This window comes from Ctenocephalides felis, unplaced genomic scaffold, assembly GCF_003426905.1.
Source record: "Ctenocephalides felis isolate EL2017-DRISC unplaced genomic scaffold, ASM342690v1 CF-g0.4_SCAFFOLD_01886, whole genome shotgun sequence".
In the NCBI taxonomy this organism is placed as follows: Eukaryota; Metazoa; Arthropoda; class Insecta; order Siphonaptera; family Pulicidae; genus Ctenocephalides; species Ctenocephalides felis.
The window spans coordinates 131,115,491-131,136,976 of NW_020538040.1; the positions used below are offsets into that span (position 1 = coordinate 131,115,491).

The window sequence follows — 21,486 nt, forward strand, 5'->3', positions numbered from 1 at the left end:
TATATTTATGCGACGAATACTAAAAGCAGTGATTTTTCACACATAAAAAAGTTATTTGTAATAAAATGTACATTCGCAAAGACTCGTAAATAAACAGTCAAGTGAATAATGCTTATAGCCGGGCACGTTGAGTGCCGGGAAGGGAAAATTATGTAGGGAAATGGAATTCACACAACCGCACATCTTGTAATAAGTGACATAATATTTAAATAATAGTTGCAGGTGGTATATGAATTTTACTACTACATAACTTCACAAAAATAATAAATTTTCTCCATGACTTAATAACTAATTTATAGAAAGAAACCAATGAAACACAAGTTCCATAATGATTTTTACGTTGTTAATTATTCAAAACGAAGCCTGTTTGAATCGTCCCAAATTGGCTCGTAAAAACACACGTTTGAATCCGTGATTAAATTGTGATATGAATTCATAATGCCGAGGATTCGGTGAAATTTACATTCGTCCACTAACAGATACTTAAGATTGACATTTTGACTTTAACGGCACTTTAAGGAACAGCGGATGAAACAATGGTTCACTTAAAGAAGAAAAAATAAAAAAATGAATCAACTTTTTGCTGTACACAAATGTGTAATATAAAGTTTTGCTTATGAGACATGTTAAGGTATGCACAAGCCCAATATAAGTATAGAATAGAGCGGGGCTTAAAGGTCCGCCACCGAAATCTCAATAACAAATAAAATTAACAATTTTTTAACAACAATATTTGAAAGTAGAAGGAAAAAGTTGTATACCCAACATAAATAAATATGTAAATGAAGGTAAAAATACATTTTTACAAGAGATAAATAAAATAAATAGTTATTCCAATTGTGCTGTTCAATATTTCTTACGAAATACCAGATTTACAGTCTTGAATATTACAATTATGAATAAATTCATATAAATGTTAACATCAAATGAAAATTGGTTAATAAGTTATTTTCATCAAAGTTTTTTGTTTGTCAAATTTCCTCATATAAATAATATTACAAGAGTCGAAAAGTAAATGACCTGATCCGTAGTTGCATTAATTAACAGTCCTGCGGCCGAAATTGTGATTCCATGTGAAGATAGTGTATCAGTTCGATGTCGTATGTTTTTTTCGACTCGAGACTTAAAAATGATTCTAAGGACAGAATTTCTCGGAAACATTCTTGTACAGGTATCGATGCATTCATTGACATTGTCAAATAAAAAGGTCCCCGGTCAAGTAAAAAAGCTTGTGATATTTCAACCTGCTCCTCTCATCGGTCGATGCCATTTTATAGATATCGTTTATCTTATTATCTTGTTATTCGTAAGCATCTGCGAGATCATCGGACGAATGTTGTGTTGTTAGTATTTTATGTGCCAAACACAAAAATCCGAGAAAATGTATTGATACATTGCTCATGGCGATTGCTTTTCATGATAAACCACCCACGGGCCACATTTCGACTTAAACACACATGTACTTTTATATACATGGGCCAATGTACATGTCTATATATACATGAATATATGCACTTACCTGCTTTTTTACTCTTTTATTATAATTATTTTTCTTATTAATTTTATTTTCCTCCTTTATTATATTTATTATACATTTTTTTTACATTATCATTGTTAGTTACATTTTTTTTTGCTAATCAAATATCTAATGCTGGAAATAAACAAATTAATACATATTTGTTTATATACTTCGTATATAAGAAGATATTTTACGAAATAATAGCTTTATTTAACCAAGCAAATACAAATTTTATGGGAACTTTTATTTGTGGTTTATAATCTTCATCTTGTATTTCGTAAGAAATATTCATCAGTAGAGATAAAATAACTATTTAATTTATCTCTTGCAAAATTGATATTTCCAACTTAATTCACTTTTTTATTTACTATTTCTTATTGCTTGCACCTTTGTCAATGTAAAGGTTTAGTTGATTCGTTTTACCCCACCCACTCCTAAGCTTTTAATGAGGTTATATAAAAAAACTGTTGAATCTAACTTAAAAATAACAATACATCTTATTATCTCATCTCATTAAATAACTTATGCTTAAAAATTATATTCAGGTATCATAAACTTATATCATGAGTTCAAAACTAAAAGAAACGCCAACAACACAAAACTTTTGGTATGAATATTGCTATATTTTTATTTATCTCCTGATATTACTTTAAAATAGTATCAATAAAAAATCTACTTTGCTCGTTTTGCAGATAATTATGATGGACCTTTTTACCCGTGAACCTTTGAGCCCTATACGTACCACATATACTTCAAACCTTTAAGTACTTTTCAAACGCGTTTAATTTGTTTTATATTTTCTTGTCTAAAATTTATAATACCATTTCTACTTTAATTTTTAATTTTGGTTATTATATTAACCTATAGAAATTTTGCACTTTACCTGATTTTTTCAAATCTATTCACTATTCATTTCATAATGAAATTTCTGCTGCCAGGTAAGGTATTATTTTTGTATTCGTTTCATAGTTAAGATTTTGAGCGGATTTGCATATCCATATGACGGCTTTCGAATTTCAATGATAATATATGTGCTCCTATAGAAAAGCCCAAAAGAGCAATTCCTTTTTTGTGCTTCTACGCCGAGTTTAGAAATAAATAACACAAAGACGCTGTTGGATCGTTTAATGTTTTGGCAGGCATTGACCGTTGCACAGCGGGAGGTGCAAACTTTGAAAATTACAAAAAAGAACATCCAGAATATAATACTATATACGACTTATGGAAAAAACGTATAGGGTATTGCAGAGCGCATTCGAAACGCGGAGCGTGGTACCCTCCGGTACCACGCCGAGCGCTGCCTAGTGCGAGGGCCACGGGGACGATCGATCTGCTCTGGTTCGGCACCATAATAAAGGACTAATATATATATTTCTATTTTTTTTTTTCCAAATATTTGTAAGCTTTTGTTGTCATCCAACTGTCTAAGTTCAGTTAATTTCGATGTCGTTTTTTTTTAATATTTGCCTATTCCATATTGAACATCCGCTAATTTTTGGTAGTGCCTCTATGCGCTGATAAATGCTAAATTTAATTAAGTGTTATAATTAAACCGCTTTTCATAAGCCTCTAATATTTTACGATGGTCAGTTTGGGCATAAAATCTACCATTGTGCCAAGTTTCATAAAAATCCGAAGCAAGCTACGCGCGGGTTTTTCCTTATTAGAATGTCTAAATCGAAAGCTAACCCGGTCCCATTGGCGTCCGGGTATGAATGATGGAATATGTATAAAAAACTGGAATACGAAAAAATGTTAAAAATTCAATACAGACTTTGATTTTGCTTCGATACGCTGAACAAATATCTATTCCCAAACAAATAATTAAATTGTTGAATAATTGAATTAATAATTCAATATAATAAACAATCCGACAATAAAGACCCCGAGAATATATATAGAGAGTAGAAAATATATAGAGACCCAATGAGAGATGTCTTGTAAACATTTTATACTAAGTTTTCTTAAAAAAATATTTTAAAAGAGATTACTGACAGTTGCAGTCCAAATTTTATAACTGTAATTCTATTAAATTTTTGTACTATTATTGTATCTTATATTTAATTACAAAAAAACTTTTAAATTCATTGATTATGATGTAGAATTTTACGTCGAAACATTTGTAATAATAAAGAGGCTTTAAAATTTTCCCAATCCTCATTTCTACTTGATGTTACGTTATAGTTAGCCGCTGGGTTGTCTTCTATAGAACTACTGTTTAATAAAATTTTCAACAGAAGATGCTTGTAGAACACATAGTTTTGATTGCTCATAAAATAAATAAAAAAAATTTGCATAAATCAATTTTTACACCCTTCAAAAATTGATTTATGCAATAGTTTTTTTAGACCAATCTACGATCTATAAGCTTCTTCTTTGAACATTTATTTATAACCTACTTCTTCTATAGAAGGCAACCCAGCGGTTAACCATTCTGTTTAATAAGGGTATTATATTAGATAAATCTAATTGTAATGAACATATATTTATATGCAGCTCTGCCCAGGAAAAGTAATTTTTCACTTGGGATAATAAATAAAAAAAAATATTTTTTTGTAGGACATAACCTCAATGGGCTTGAAACGTTTAAAAATAAATGTAACGTATAATAATATTATAATTAGCAGCTTTTTTGATGATGTATCATACGTCTCCAAACAAAAATTTGTACGTGATTTCTGCACAATTTTTGGCATAATAAAGTCTCAATAGTTTCAACAAAAAAAAAACGGGAACAAAAATATAATAGCATGAATTTTATTTCTAAATATCCGTGAGGCGCCCTCGCAAAAATGCAAATTAGGTCTATTGTAACGATCGTTGAATAGAAATGCATTGTTAGTGTAAGGTTTAGCATAATACAAGGCTACAACGAGTGTAAAATGACAATATTAGAAAAATTTGGAAAATTGTTATATTTAGATATCTATCTTTCTTGTGATAAAAGCACGTTATAAAATTATAGGGCTCAATTCTTGGTTAAAATAGTAATGTTATGATAATGCTATGTTACGGGTTTAAGTTGGTAGTAACAAACTGCCAAAAAGCTGGGCATTTGTTGTGCAATCAGGAGTTTTACACATAAAACCTAACCTCCAAAACACACGAATCTCAAATAATAATTTCATCATAAGTGCAACTCTTTGATGTATCTTTGATAACACATACGTTAAGTTAGGTTTTATTTGTAAAAGGCCTGATCTCGCAGCAAAGACAGTTCGTTACTAACAACTCATACGAATATAGACCCGTAACATAACATTACCATAACATTTCTATTTTATTCGAGAATTGGCTCCATAGTTTATGTAATGCTAACAGTAACATTATTAATCGCATGTATTCAAACTATAGTTTTATATGATGCGAAGTGATTATTTTGACAAATTTCCTCGTTTAATCGTTTTTTTAACTTCCCGAAGGAAAAGCTTGATTTCACTAATAATTTTCTAATTTTATGTTTTCTCGACGTTTTAGATGATTCTGAATCACTTGACTTCAAGTTTGGAAAAATTAGAGTTTGTATGTGCCAAAATTGGACCTTTCATAGATATTTTACCAAGAACGGCTGCACCGATTTTAGGACTAGCGCTGTTTACTTTTGCAAAACGATCGGCCAAGCCGTTTCTTTAGAGCTTGCAGAAAGCTGCAAAATAATTATACGTGGCCATCTATTTTCATCACATGTAATAAAATTATAGTTTTATCGTTACGCAGTAGTCCGTGTGATTATTTTGACAGACGCTTAACCGACACTTGCATCGCTAATTATAGTCGATGAAAATTTCCTCGGGAAGGGATATGGCACGCCTCGATGTATGACGTGCGGATTCTCGTGCGATCTCATTTGTTTCTCGATTATTTTCATTTTTTTCTTCAAAAATAAATAAATACACATATTGCTTCGGCATGATGACTTGAAAAATATAGAAGACTATTAAAAACGCATGTATTCAATAAAAAACAATACTTTTCATGTTTATTCAGTACTATTTTTTAAGGCACAACTCTGTACTTCCATATTAAAAATTATAATTATGTACAAGATTTTTAGGCATATTTTCGTATAAGCCTTTTCTTCACGTACTTTCGATCTCGTAGTACTACGGTGAGACAGCATGCTTACCCTAAAATCAATTGACTAATATTTTAACCCTTTCCACTCGCTAATTGTCGAATTAGTACGTATTTTGCCCCCCGGAAGGGGGCTAAAAAAAATATTTCTAAAACAAAATAAAAACACATTTTTATAATAAATTCAAAATAAAATATTACGTGCAATATTGAAATTTATTAAAAGTTGAAAAATTTTCTTTAAAAGCAAGTATTTCAATGTCTATAATTTAAGGTCTATAAGGTCTTGTGTCTTAACGTCTATTTGAAGCTTTCTGAATTTTATGATTACTGCCATCAAAGGCATATCGATATTTGCTTATTTAATTATTTTTCAATCTTTTCTTATAATTAGAATGCGGAAATTAAATAAAATATTGTTTTTGTTTGTAAGGATTTCCACATGATTTTTATTTGATTTGTTTTGAATGCACTTTCTATGCATAATAAATCAGAGGTTCATTTTTCTTCAAAATTAATATATTAGAATTAATTAAAAACATATTTTTACTTTTACATATATAATAAAATTATTCTTTTAGTACCTGTTTAGAATAAATAACAACTGCATCTACTTTTGCCTATTAAATATAATAAAACTGCATTAAACCTACCCACTGAAAAAAATTTCAACATGGTATATGACAATTTCATGATATTATTTAAATATAATTAAAACTAATTTTTTAGTAAGTATTTTTATTAAACTTGTGCACTACCTGTCCACTCCCAACATAAAATCTTTATGAATTGCATAATAATTAGAGATAATCGAAAGTGCTTACTCGCCGGTTTAAGATAAGATAAATTATTCATAACTAATAAAATTATCTAATTATATAGTGCAGTCTGTAGTTATAGGCTATATTTAAATGACATGTACTAAAAAAAACTGTGGAATTTAAAACATAAAATTTTTATAGGCCATAAACCCATTTAACGCCTGATATGTACAACTCTTCCATTTATGTGTATATTAGTTTGAATCTGTGAATTGAAATAAACACACACAATGGGATGTTCATACAGAATTTAATTATTCTATTATTGTTTTTTTTAATAAATTTGTAATTTGCATTTTTTATAATTTTTTGAATGAAATATTGATTTAGGGCACATTACAAATATTAATCATTATACAGAAATATCAGAGAATGTCATAGAATCTATTCAGTAAATTTTCCTACATTTTTCCCATATTCTTGGAAAATTAAGAGAGGCAGAATAAGAGATTTTGATTACAATTAGTTCATGTTTACTCTATTTATTTTATAAGATAAAATATTACACATATATTTTATTTACTCGAACATCCTGGATTTCGGATCACTGGATTGGCATTTGATTTAGACATTCTAAAAAAATTATAAACACGGTATCAAAATATGACTTTGAATAATTATGAAGATAAATATATTGTGTACAAAAAGTTTAAAATTAATTTTAAAATAACTTGGCATTGTTTTTTTAAATTAGTGTTTCCAAAGTTATTCTGAATATGTTTTTTCAGCAAATTAATTAAAAAATTTCATATTTATTTCACTAAATATTTATGGAAACAGTATTTTAAGAGCCTAAATAAAAACTATTTCCAATACTTCGATTTTATTTCCCCTCGGTCCGTTCCCGTCGCCTTCGTCGAATCTACCTGGGCTTCATCGTGCACCCGAAATGGGACCAATAACCAAAACCGAAATACAAAATTCTTCGTCTTCTTACTTTTCCTGAGGTACTTTTTTTGTTCCATTGGCTTTGTGTAAGTTTAAAAGGCAGACCAAGGCAAAGGCAAAAGTGAGCATAATAAATATCTGCGGAATTCTTCTCCGATGGGCCAGAGGGCGAACGACGCCGCTCGCACGCAAATGACGGCTGAGAGAGCAAAAACTTCGACATTATTATCCACTCATTCGGGAACCTGATTGCAAATATTATATTATAATAATATGTAATAATGTAATAGATATGAATTAATAGATTAATAGTCTTCCTGGACAAATAGATATGCATTGTGAAATGCAGGACCTACGAGAGAGTATTATCTCATTAACAGGTTTGGAAAGGAAACAGGTGAAGGTTTTCTTGGACTCGGACACGAGATTAATAAAATTACTTACAGCTTGTAGAATCATTAATTTTAACATTTTTGGACATAATGCATTTACCGAATATAAATATAAGATTGTTCAATTATTTTCTTATAGAAAACAGTTTTGTGTTGCAAATATAGTATTTACGTGTTTGACCAATTTAATTTAACCCCGAAACTAGTATTTTGGTAAATAATAATCTATTTTAATATCTATTCATCGTTGAATTATCAAGTAAAACTACATTTATATTTTCTCAAAAAATTATGTTCAGATTTGTATCCTATTTTTAAAAAGTTATCAATATTAGTATCAGTTGTTATACCGAGGACTAAAATTTTCAAAATAGTCAGTCAATTCTGTACCAGACTGATAATGAGATAAACAAACTACAAAATCGGAGAAATTTAAAAAAAAGTTACCTGAAAAAAATGTTTATTATTTGGGCTTGTTCATTTCTTAAGTGGAAGTTGTTCATTTCTTGATATCAAAAGTGCTTGTTCACTGTTTTCTCTTGAAAATATAGTTCTAAATATGATTTCAAATTAAAATAGCCTTTGGGAAATTGCAATAATACAAAAGACAATACCTCATCACAAGGTGAATCGGCAACCACTGGTCTGCTTATAAAATAAGTAGTTCTGGTTGTTCTGTATGAAAAATTATACGCCAAAATATTAAATATTAATTCCATTATTCTCAATTCTCTATTAGGTCTAGTTCAACCATTAGAGTTACAATAAATAATTCATCCTTTCAAAGAAATTCCGTTAGTACACGATTTTTTTTTTAACTTTAGTCAACACTTTCTTTCTTCTGTCATCAGTCAGCAATAAAAATTCTGATGTGTACTAAACAATGTAGATTGACAGGATAGCGCAATTTTACGTTATTCTAGGTAAAACTAAACAAAATAGAAATAAAAGTTTTTTACAGGCAATTCTATTCTATCCATGTGAAGATCTAATTTTGCCAAAGCAAATAAGGAAACTAGTCACCGGTCATAAATTAATATAACTCTATTCTCACCATAAAGTAATTAACAAATTAAATATTTTTTTTACCTACACGATAATAAAACGATTTAACTGTACACTTTACAATCGTCTTGTAGCCCGTAACATCCTTGTTGAGTTTATACAACACTTTCGAACATTTATTGTCAGTCATTTGTTTGATTGTTCGGGTTCGTTTTGTTTATTAAATTTCTTTGCAAGTACTTCTCTAAAATTTAAGATTTATTATTTAATTTAATTTATAGCGGTATAAATGTTTATAATATCGTGTTGGCGGCCTGTAATAAAATCCCAGATACACACATTTGACTTCTGTCGAAGATTTCGGGCTGGTGCTTCTTTGGCAGGTAGAGATTTCGAGGTCGAAAACACGTTTTTCTATTCCTTGTGCATTTACCTTATGTATTGTTAATTTTATCTAGTTACTCGAAATAATACAAATCATAAAAATACGCGCGTTTTTACATTTAGCAACGTTTGTTCGTAAAAGGGATTTAGATGACGAAGGGACCGTTAAGCTCTTTCAGTACCTTTGAGTAAAAGAAAATGCAGACGTGTATTATAATATTTAAACCTTTTTAAGTGAATTTTTACTAAAATATTTAAAGTGATTTTGCATTAGTTTTATTATAAGATACGTTGCGTGCTGCTTTTTAACAATTGTTTTGCTTGCAGTATTTGATATTTGATTAATAAATAACTAAATTAATTGAATAAACATAACTAATACAATATGAAATCATATAAGACGTTTTATAGTTTTATGATCTTTTGGTTTGAGTATTAAGTTGTATATTGAACATACAAACATATTTAACATATCAATTCAACAAGTTAGTTGTTTTATCTACATTTATTAGTATTTTTAACAATATTCATGCTTTCTTCCACTATATTTACAAACAATTAATAATGCTCAAAACGCTTATAAGAATTACATTGAATATTTATAAAATTAAATATTAACATATAGTGCATCAGGAAATTTCTTAGAGAATTTTTGAATGTAAAAGTACAACACTTTGTGCTCGAGTTTAAATTTTTAATTCACCAAAAAAACTGAAGAAAACGATTTTAATATCAGGCTTAAAATTATGACCATTATGACTTTTTACACGATTTGGGGTCCCTTACAATAGTTTTCTGCTAATGGTATTATATATTAGTAGAATAATAGATTTTGATTAATGCAATACTTTATCATATTTTTTTATTAGTATATAAAAACTTATTTCAAAGTTAACAAGGGGAAAAACTTATTGAACTAAAACTTTTCAACATAAAATGTTTTTCTTAATACTATTACATAAATAAAATTAGATTGTTATAATAGTTTAATAATAGAATATTTTTTATTACTTGCATATGAATATAAATAGGGCACATATATATCAAATGATTATTTTTTAAAAATTTTGTCTGACTCTATATTTGTTCAGCATAATCTCCTGACGGCTGGACCGATTTTGACGAGACTTTTATTGCCAGGAAGCTCATGTAGTTGACGTAAATTAGGCTACTTATATATTAGAAATAAATATTTTATCTTATATTATCTTATCTTATCTCACCTAGCTGTACCCGCAATTTTGTCCTAATAAAATAACAAAATAAATTAATAGGTTATATTTTTTGTTTTTTTTTTCATATCTTACCTTAATTCAAAATTTAAAAAAAAATTATATATATTCGTACATCTTATAAATCATATCTTAATTCAAAATATTTTCATATATTTTTACTGCTTTCATTTTTTACCTTTAAGTAATAATTGTAAATGAAGTACAGGTGAGTTTAATATTCAGATTTACCTTGAAATTGAAAAATTATTTATATACGATAGTGTAATTGTATTAGCTCAAGTAAATCGTATGCTAAATATTGTATAGAAAAAAAAGTTTCAATAAAGCTCCTTCGATAACTCAGGTTGTAGGTTATAATTTAATCTTTGTAGCTGTGGAGTATATGAAACACTGATTTGTTGGTATAATTTATGTATTTGTTGCAAATTTTTATTACACTAATATTTGCCAATAATTGAATCTAATTGAAGAAGATATAGTTATTTTATAATAAATATTTTATAATAAATATTTTATAATAAATATTTTATAATAAATAACTTATTTATTATTTATTACATATGTTGTTACGTGGACTATAGTTTTTGAAGTGAGAAAAATAAGTCCGATCCAAATCCGCTACAGGGTAGCAACCATCCGGTGTAAAAGCCCAATGCCATGAAGATTGCTGTCTTCATGACCAATATAATAAAATGAAATACGTCCGAACAAAAACTAATACAGAAATCTAATCATAAATGGTAATCAAAATTAAGATTAAAAACTTATAAATTTTTTTGTTAAATTTCACAGACACCTAGAGTTTCCACCTTTCCACTCGGATGCCACAGCTCCGGTGACAAATTACGTATTAATTTTGCAATTTTTGAGTGGATAGGGTTAATATAATAAAATCGGTTATATCGTGCAAAAACTTTAGAACATATTAAAATTTCTTTATATATGTATGCATATGCACATACACCTATATACATCTAATGTTATCGGCGCGCCATGTCGCTTGCAAGCTCGTATCTCTCCTTCGTTCGCGTAATGCATGACCCGTTGTTCCCCATTCCGTTCCGGCGCGCGTCGGATCTGTTTCATATCGATTCCTTTACGCACTGTTTGCCAACTAATAACGCAATATTTTGTCTGAGAGAGCTATAGCTAGGAAATTGAGGGATGTATTCTCACACCCTCAAGAGCGGTTACGGTAATTGCCATCCCCCGTTAGCAAGAGAGCTGGAAGTGAAACGTCTTTGAATGGAGGAAAAGACGCCCGAGGCTCCTTGGGGATTGGAAAATCACTGCGGCCAAACGCATGTGGTAAACTTATAAGGGGTATTGTTTTGTATACAGACCTTAAGTTTGCACTCCACTTAGAGAAAATTTTCTAACATAGTGTCCAAAAATGTTATTTGATACAGTTTCAACGAAAAAATAGTGTGTTTACTGGTTTGCTCTATATGTTACCAGACCTCAACGATTCTGCTTATAGCAACTTCTTTAACTTTCCGAAGGGTTAGTTATAGTAATCGCAGAAAAATTGGCAATGAAAATTTTGGCATATTTTTATCCTTCAAGACCTCCTGAACATTTTGGCATACCTTAGAAACAATGTATGTATGTGTACGTGTATGCGTATGTGTATGTGCGGATATAAATTTTCGTCGACGATTTCGAAAGCACGGATTAACCGATTCGAATAATTCAAAACCCATTCGATTCTCATGGACGGTGAGATGTGCTAATTAGTATACGGCAAAGGCAAGTCCGGCTGTTTCGAAGATACTGTGTAAAAAGTGCAAAAAATTGCAATTCAGGTTTTGCGATAAAAAAGCTTAAGATTTGAATGATTCAAAAAACATTTCACTTGTGTTGATGGTGTGATGAAATGAAATGATTAGTTTTTTAGTAAGGCAGGTTGAGTAGTTTTACAGATCCAGAGAAATGATTTGAAAAATTACCATTTTGCGGTCAAAAATGATCATCAGACATATGCACATCAATCTATCAAATATTTCAATAATAAGAAATTATTTTGTTTCCATTTCTTTGGGTTTCGCACCAAGATTTATGAAGTTTAAATTTCAGCAAATGTCTTTGACATTTTTAGTATGGATTAATCGACTTAAATGGGTATGAACATTTTCAAAAAAAAAATCAAAAAAGGCGAATTTGCCTTAGGGCATGATGCACTACTAGTTTTACACATAATTTGATCGTTTGAATCTTTCATATACATTTGATCTCGTTTATATCATTCCTTCACTGCTAATTTAAACCTATATAATTGCTAAAATTTATAGGCCTATCATGTGATAAGCTATATTTTTGTCTTATTACTTATTTATTGTTAGAAGAAATAATTTGTAAATGTATCTACTGTAAATTCCAAGTTGGCATTACCTAAATGTACCAAAATTACTACTTTTATCCTTGCTATTTTATATTTTTGTAGAAGATTAGTAAGATAATAAGGCAAGCTTATCCCATAATATTTCTATTTATGTTTTGTAAAGCTTTTTGACTACCAAAGCACGCACACCACGGCAAATCATTCGTCCGATTAGCATGTATAAATTTGCAAACCAAATTTTCAATTTATTTATTGCAACTAATTAGATTTCATGTTTTTGCAAACAGTTTTTTGCTGATAATAAATCATAACATCACACAACGACAAAGCTTGCGCTTATGATAGTGATTCTATTTCACTCAATTATGTTATTAAATCCAATTTGTTTTTATAAATTATAAAAATAGTAAGTTGTTGATTACATAAGTGAATTCTCAACAGTTTATCTAAAACTAAAAAAATATATATCCACACATATCTTTTAAACGGCACACTGCATTCTGGTATTAATATGTAATTATGGCATTCCACGGTGAATCGTTGGAATTATAAAATTATAAAAAATGACTCTGCATGTGATGACCTTTGCCGGTGAACGAAACTGGATGGATGGGTCTTGACAAGAGTGTTCGCAACTTTATAAATAGACAGGGGAAATAAAAAATTACGGTTTTTAAGTCCATTTTTCAAAATAGTAATCTTTGCTAAAGGCTTAAGTCTATTTTCTTCTATATTTTGTGTATCGAACAAATATTTGATTCAGATCTGATAAACCAGGAAAGGGTCTAATTCTTTCAGACGCGAATTCTGTTAACTCATCAGTACATTTGGTTGTTTCCAAAGCAATCAAATTACGCATGTCATGATCGATATCACAATTGTTATGCATTTGTATTGCTCATCTATAATAATTGCATATTTTTGGTAACATACTTGTGCAGTTTTTAATATCGATAAAGGAAAATAATTTTGCATATGTAAGTCAGTTCTAGATTAATTTGGAAATATTAAAAATTTCTCCTAAATGCTTAAAATTTTTGCACGCGCATTAAATATTTTATTATAATAGTTTTATTATGTTTTTGAAAAAAAAAATGGATCTACTGTTACGATTTGCTTTGTTTTTTTTTAACATTTTAAAATTAAATCGACATTCCGAGTTTGTCATGATCAATTCTTGTCACTCCCAATTCCTTGTATTTTGCATCTTAGGAATGTGTTATTTATAAAAAATCGTTTGAAGTCAAAATTTCTGAGCAGGAATTAAATGTCTTACCGCAGATTCTGCGGTTAATTTTGAGACTGCCTTAAGTCTGACACCATGACGTTGGAATGTCCTTCCCAAAGTTCACTATGATATTTATACTTTGTCAGTTTTATTTTTAATATAACAGATGAAATTTTAAATTCTTGTGTGTATATATATTTTCTACATGATGTTGCTATAAAGTTGCTTCATGTTGGGGCGAATGGTGAATCCTCGAAAAGAATGCTGTTTTGCTTTTCGTGGATATAGAGGGGGCGTTTGTTCTTTGTCAACCTGTCAATTGCAGAACAGCACGCCCCAGAACACCCCTTGAAACACTGGTGGCGATTGTACGGAACCCATTGAACAAATAATATTGCTGGACATTTTTTGCTATTTTACAGAATTTAAACTAAAAACTATTATTCTGATTTGCTTGTGTTTTATGTATTTCACGTATTACTACTTCTCATTTGCTTATCGTGTGCTAATGAACACAGTAGGCATACGTTTTGCTCGAGGTTTATTTTTCAAAACTTTTAAAATTAAATTACTTCCCGTAGGCCTATAATATTTTAAACTTCGGTTTGAATAACAACTCTATCACCAAGCTTCATCAAAATCCCAGAAGAGTAAACCTGAGGTTCTCCTTGTAAGAGATAGTATTCTCTATCGTGGACTGAATCTAACAGGCAACTATACATTTCTAATTTTGGTACCATATTTTTGACAACTAAATTTCTACTCTAAAATATGTTTCATTTTTAGTTGTGACTCGTGCTTGACATTAAGTTTACCGTCACTGCTTTACGTAAAACTGGACTTGTTTCCATCTGCTGATGGGTCGACTCAGATACTGTACATAACATTTACGTTTCATAAACGTATTTTAATGATTCGGCAATAGTTAAAGAGGGATATTCACATTTTTTATTTAAATTTGCACATTTTTTGTAATTGTTAGACAACTATCTAAGTTATTTATATAAGTTGGAAATAAATAATTATATTTATATAATTAAACCTAAAAACTCTAATTATATTTCATATAATTAAACCATAAGGCAACAATTCAAATTGGTTCTTTACCATTTAGATGGCTGTAAAATGAGTACTAAGTATGGAATATAGTATTCAAATGTTATTTGTAAGACTGTATGATGAAAGTTATCAAAAGAATTTGTTTTATGATAATACGGAACCTTATATTTGCATTCGACTGGATCTTATTCCATCCCGGATTCCTTTAATCCGGTAGTCGTTCCACGAGACAAGTTGACGCTCATCATTTGCGGCGCCGGATTAACAATAAATCATATCTGAAACGGTAGAAGAATTAACTAGCACTTTTGACGGCAAACATCGCCCTTATTTGGGTGTGTCCCAGAAGAATTATAATCATACACGGCATGAGGTTAACACGTACACCTACTCTATAATAAAAATCGAGGGATGCCTAATAGAAACCTATAACATAGACCAGGATTGCTAATTATATGTCAGAATGGAACGGGCAATTTGTCTTGCAGGAGATTGTTTTTCGGCGTTGTGACGGACACACTGCTTTCCTTAAATTATTGATCATTTTTATTCTCTTCGCAAATTTGGAAATTGGTCATTCTAAGTCATCATGAAGTTTATTAAATATATATTTATCGAAGTATCATAATACGACCTTTGTGAATTTGCTTATGTTTTTAGCAAAACTGTGAAACATCCACATTTGCTTTCACAAAACCATGAGAAAATTTACTTTTATAAAATAAATTGGAAGAATGTACTTTTTTTTACTTCTGACCCAAATTCCGTCAATTTTCTTGAAACTTGATCTTCAATTTTCTTCTTCACACTCTTCATACTTTTTATCCATCAACTTAACCATACTGTGCTTTTTAAATTCTAAAGCAATTTTCTTTTCACACACATTAGGTCATTCATCACGATCACATAATTTTCGTCGTCGATTTTCATTGGATCTAAATCTACATTGGATTTACATTTTTTTCGGGGAACCCATAAAATATATAATCGTTTTATATAATACAATCGCAAAAAGGTATTTAATTTTACCAAAAACGCTCAAAGACCTCTTTGGCTTGGATGATTACTGGTGGCAGCGGTTTTGTGGTTTTTCGACAAATTTATTTCTTCTTGAAAAGTGATAAATGCTAGGATCAGCAGTTTGATGATTGACATCGGAGAGAATTATAAACCTGTTATTAACTTAAATATATTTATATATATATATATATATATATATATATATATCTGTGTGTGTGTGTGTGTTTGTGGGTCTATATATACAGAGGGCAAAGATAAAGTTGAGGGTTGATGTATAAAATATTTTCTAACCACGTCAACACGAGTATAAGGGCTAAAAGTGTCATGTCATGCTCTACTACGAATTAAGTATGTTTAACATCATGACTGTTCAAAATTACCATGTGCAGAAAAATAAACCATTTTGCTACCCTAGATACACCAAATTCATTAAATATACTAAAAGGGTGTATAAATAATTTTCGAAAATTATTGGGTTCTAAAACTGCATTTTATAATAATTACACATTAAAATTTTAATTAATATCAAGCCACTGATTTCAAAGCTGTTTTTGCGAGTCCCAGTTTAATTTTTTTTTTTCGACAAGACTTTATAAAATAAATAAATATTATTATTGTTCTTGCCACGTGCAGTCTTCTCTAATGTGTTATTTCTGATTTAATGACCAAAATACTTCTTACTAAACGTTACGGACTTCATCACACGCCCAAATTACGTTTTCATTGCCCGTTCTCAAATTTGATTTGATTTTTTGAACCGTTAGATGCTAAGCGATTTATCATGAACCTAAAAATGAAAAATGTAATAATTATACCTCATCAACAGTGGATTCTCGACATTCTTTTAGTTTAAGGAATTTTTATTGCATTTTCTATATTTTAGATTTAATTATTGCTTGTAATCTAGTTTTTATGAATACATGTATAATTAATAATCATTTTGAAAATTGTTTTATTGCATTTAATTATAACCGATGCTAGTTGTTCTTAAACAAACATATAATATAATATATAAATAAAAGTTAAAAAAAAACAATAGTGAAGAATGGGAATGCGTTTTGTTAAATTATTAATATATTGGCATATTTTTGACAAACTTTATTGTTTATTCTATTTGATTAAAAAGTATTTAAAATGGTCGTTATTAATTTAATAAAAAAATCTCGTACCATCCTAATTCTAGTTGTGGTTTGACTTAGATCACAAACCTGTCTTTGGCCACAAAATTCATTGTTATTATATTATATGCGTTGTATGTGTGTAAATATGCGTATGTATACGTTTTATTTAATAACAAACAGCATATGAGATAAAATCTAATATTTGCAGAGTTGTCAGAAAGCATGGTAGATAAACAACTAGGTACTTATCTCACCAATATCCACACAAAGATTTCTCGTTATTTGCCAACATATTTTTTCGCTTAAAATTCATGCTTCGATCCAGAGATTTTATAAATTATAATATTAATGTTAAATGTTATTATTTGTTACTAATTTGTTCATTTGTTTTTCAGATCCGCCAAGAAAAACCCTACTACATAGCCGACCCAGAAGTAGACTCATTGGTAAGTGGAACTTCTTTTTGTCTCCAAGTGTTACTTTTCCCGATTATTTTGTAATCAAATTTCAGAAGCGCGATTATCGTCCGCCCTTGCGCTAATGCATATAATATTTCATCCATATATGGATGGTCCCTTTATTATATTATCACCTTAACTCACCCTTAATATTATTTTATTAGAAAACCAGGCTACATCCATTGTGTTTTACTGTAATTACTAGAGGGATAACATCACTCTGATGCACTCCCGTTGGACTTAGGGGTTGGTGCGATTATTGATCATTACTTAGGAACTAGATGCATATCTCAGCACTTTTTGGGGTTCGGGGTTTCTTGGAAACTAAAATTCATTATTAAATTGACTCATAAAATTTTTGTACTTCTCCAATAATTATGTGGTTCGTTTTTAGATTTCAATTGGTTTACAGAGATAATTTTATTATGTCTAGATAGCAGGAAACAGTATTTACAGTTTAATAGTTTAACTGTATCAGAATTTTATAATTCTATTCAGTTTTACGATTTCAAGATGATCAAATCAGTTACGTCAGGGAAAACGCTGTCCTGGGAAGGAGGTCAAATCGCATCATGGAAGTAAATAAATAAAGAAACCTGTTTGCATAAAATACAGAATAAATGTTTCTCTTAAAATTATCGTATTGACTATCACTGAAAATGTTATGTGATGATTTCCAAAATGTGCGCGCCGTGCGTTTTCAAAGGCACATAATTAGATCTCGCGCGAGTACGGCGTAAATATTGGGGAAACGACTCTAATAACCAAGATCAAGTTACTTTCAAAAGATAGCATCCAAATTTAACATCAATCATATAATACGGATACAATAGAAAGCACCCCCAAGATGAAGAAAATATCGCATTTCGAAAATGACCGGCGGGAATCAACGTTTTTTTAAATGATTTACACATTTTGTAGTAATAAAATTAGAACTTAGAAAATATAGTAAAAAATTTTTTCTAGCCGGTGAACAGTTCTAAGTAAATTTGATAAATAAAGATTTTCACTTTGTCAGCAATATGTTTATAATATTGATGAAATCATGTTCTACGCAGGTACTATCACATATTCCAATATACCAAGGAATTTTTGCATCGTAATATTTGCAAGCACAATTAATAAATATTAAAGAAATTGCCTCAGAGATCAAGCAGCACAAAATTTAGTGCTTCGTAAAGAGTAAAACTTTTAAAACCGCAAATACTGTTGATGCGATCATATTGTTGTCTTCTCAATCTAAAAGACATGATTGAAATTTTAATATTCAAATAAATTAGTATGTAGTATGCATGTGCATATATTAATAACCTAATCATGCTAATGTGTTCCTGATGCCTATTTTTTATGAAGTTATAAAAATATGTATACGTACGAGTTTATACTTTTTTCGGTTTACAAAGTCATTTGCATATGTTAATTGTTATCACATTGTCCGTACATTTTGTAAACTTCAAAAATAATAATTAATGCAGCGCGCGCTTTTACATTTCTTATTAACGTTCTGTCCATTATTTTTTTGTAATTTTTTTCGTGGCATATGCACGAAAATAATTGATCCATTAAATACTCGTTTGAAGTAATGCGTCTGGTATTTGGAATGATAACTGGTATATTTAATTATTAACCTTTGTGTAATGAATATATTTACACATAACAGTTTTAGACAAAAAAAACTATCGAAGTTTTTCCAGTTAGACTACAAGATTTCACAAATATTATATGAAATATTTGGTTCTTAGCCAACGTGTTCATTGTTGTATGTGAGTCTCAAATGTTCCTTAACGATCTGGCCTACGTGCTTCTATAAATCAACACCTAGAACACATTATATGCAAGATCAACTAAGATGAATAACTCTATTTTTACTTCAACCACAACGAGTTCATTTGTGTTGCTAAAATAAATTGCAGATTACTTTGAATTCTGCGGAGCGTCAACCTTTGCATTTGCGAATAACATTACGTCGGCATATACCTACCTGGTCGAGGAATTAATTGCGGAACAAACTGGAGAAACATGAAACGATTTTTAAAAAGTTTACATTTTAAATCTTGTCGCTTTTTTATCCCGTCGTTTGTCGAAAATCCAAAATCATATTTGAATACCAAACAGATATTTATTCATTTATATTATTTTATAATCTGGAATTTTAGAATCTAACGTAAATAATATTTTTAATATGCAAAAATAATCAATCAATTTACTTTTTTTATTATCAAATCAATATTTAAATCTTCATCAATTAGTATTTTCGCGGAATGTCCACATAGAAGAATAATTTTTATTAAATAATCTCCTTGCGTCATCACTTCGTTCTAGAAATGTTTGAATGTTTAAAAAAACAATTTAGATGCTAATTCTGTCTCGGTATTTAATACCTAGCCACTGTAAAATTAAGCTACTGCTGTATACATAAGTCTAATTTTTCTTTAAATGACCGACAAATGATTTTACGCATCAAAAAATATACACACACATGTAAATGATTTTTTTTTCTCATCCATAAACTTAAAAAAAAATATAATCCTGTATAGCTATAACCGTATATTGCAAAGTGTTTTGTAGTGACAAATATATGTAAATATCTGTTTTGAGGCAAAAATGTATGTAATGTAGAGCGAGGCACAAAGGTTCAATTTGACAATTTTGACAATTTTGACAATTTTGACAATTGAAGTAGTTATAGTATATAAACCAAATGAACTACATCACAGCACGTAACACAGATCAAACAAACAACTATCGTACTGTGTTCAGCAAAATTTCTAGTTAATTCCTTATTATAGAAATGTGTTTTCTACTACTTTTCTAAAATTTGTCATCTGCCCCTTTTTACCCCATACGTGGGGGTGAAATGGGACAGCCAGGGGGCAAACAGATCCAATGCCTCATTTTTAATTTTAAAAGAATTTTACGAAATAATATCTACATTATTCAACCAATGCAAAATATAAATTTCATGGGTACATTTTTTAAAAGATAACACTGCATATAACCTTGATCTAGTATTTCGTCAGGAATATTCACTAGAGATGGAACAACTATTCATTTAACTTATATCTTGTAAAATTGCTTTTTTAGCTTAATTCACTTTTTCATTTACTTTTTTTTTATTGTTTATACCTTTGCCAGGGATAAAGGTTTTAATTGGTTCTTTTTACCTCGCCTCCCACATGTAAGCTTTTATAGAGGTTATATAAAAAAACTGGTGAATCCAATTTGACAGCCAGTAGTAGTTGTCCAATCCAGATTTGAGATCTATAACCTCAAGGGGAGTTTGACATCAACTCTGCTTGATCGGACTTCGAACCATCGAACCCGGTTCTAGTTTGTGCTAACCCACGTCCGAACTGATTACGCCTCCGCTGGACCTATCATTAGATATAGCAATATAATTTGCACTGAAAATACGGGTTTGGAAAAAATCGTAGCAGTTAAATCGATAAGTGACTTCATCTAACAAATAATTGTATGAGTAATTTAGGTGTCGGTTGCCAGTCTTGGTCGTGCAGCATGGATTTTATATTGTTGTGTTTGGAATACAATCCACAATGGTACTAATTCTGTACGTTATGGTGTTGAAACATTAAAAAATCTCGTAAATAGATATCGAATAACATTAACACTAGTGAGCGACCAATATTATAATTAGTTTAACGACCGTGCCGAACACGATCCACTTGAATCGGTTTACGACGCAACAACGAAGTAACCCTACACCGCGCGCCCGAGAGAATTTCGGTAAACGTAATCTATCTCGTATTAATCGCGACACTTTTATGATCCAGGTCCTATTTCACAAATAGAATCGACACTATTTCAGTTTTGAGACATAAGGAAAAATTAGATGGTACAGCGCGAGGACTTTAAATTTATACTTCCGGACCGAATATGATAAGATCAAAAATTGTATGATTCTTTAAAAAATTCATTCCATA

General features: G+C 29.9%; 1 protein-coding gene across 1 annotated transcript in view; it reads left to right on the plus strand.

The window, feature by feature from the left end:
* LOC113375906 (homeobox protein homothorax-like) overlaps positions 1-17,587 on the plus strand; it is a 42,553-nt gene extending 24,966 nt beyond the window's left edge. Inside the window, exon 4 of the mRNA XM_026615847.1 lies at positions 17,483-17,587. Within this exon, the coding sequence (XP_026471632.1) occupies positions 17,483-17,587 (105 nt within the window). The remainder of the gene's footprint in view (positions 1-17,482) is intronic.
* The last annotated feature ends 3,899 nt before the right edge of the window (positions 17,588-21,486 follow it).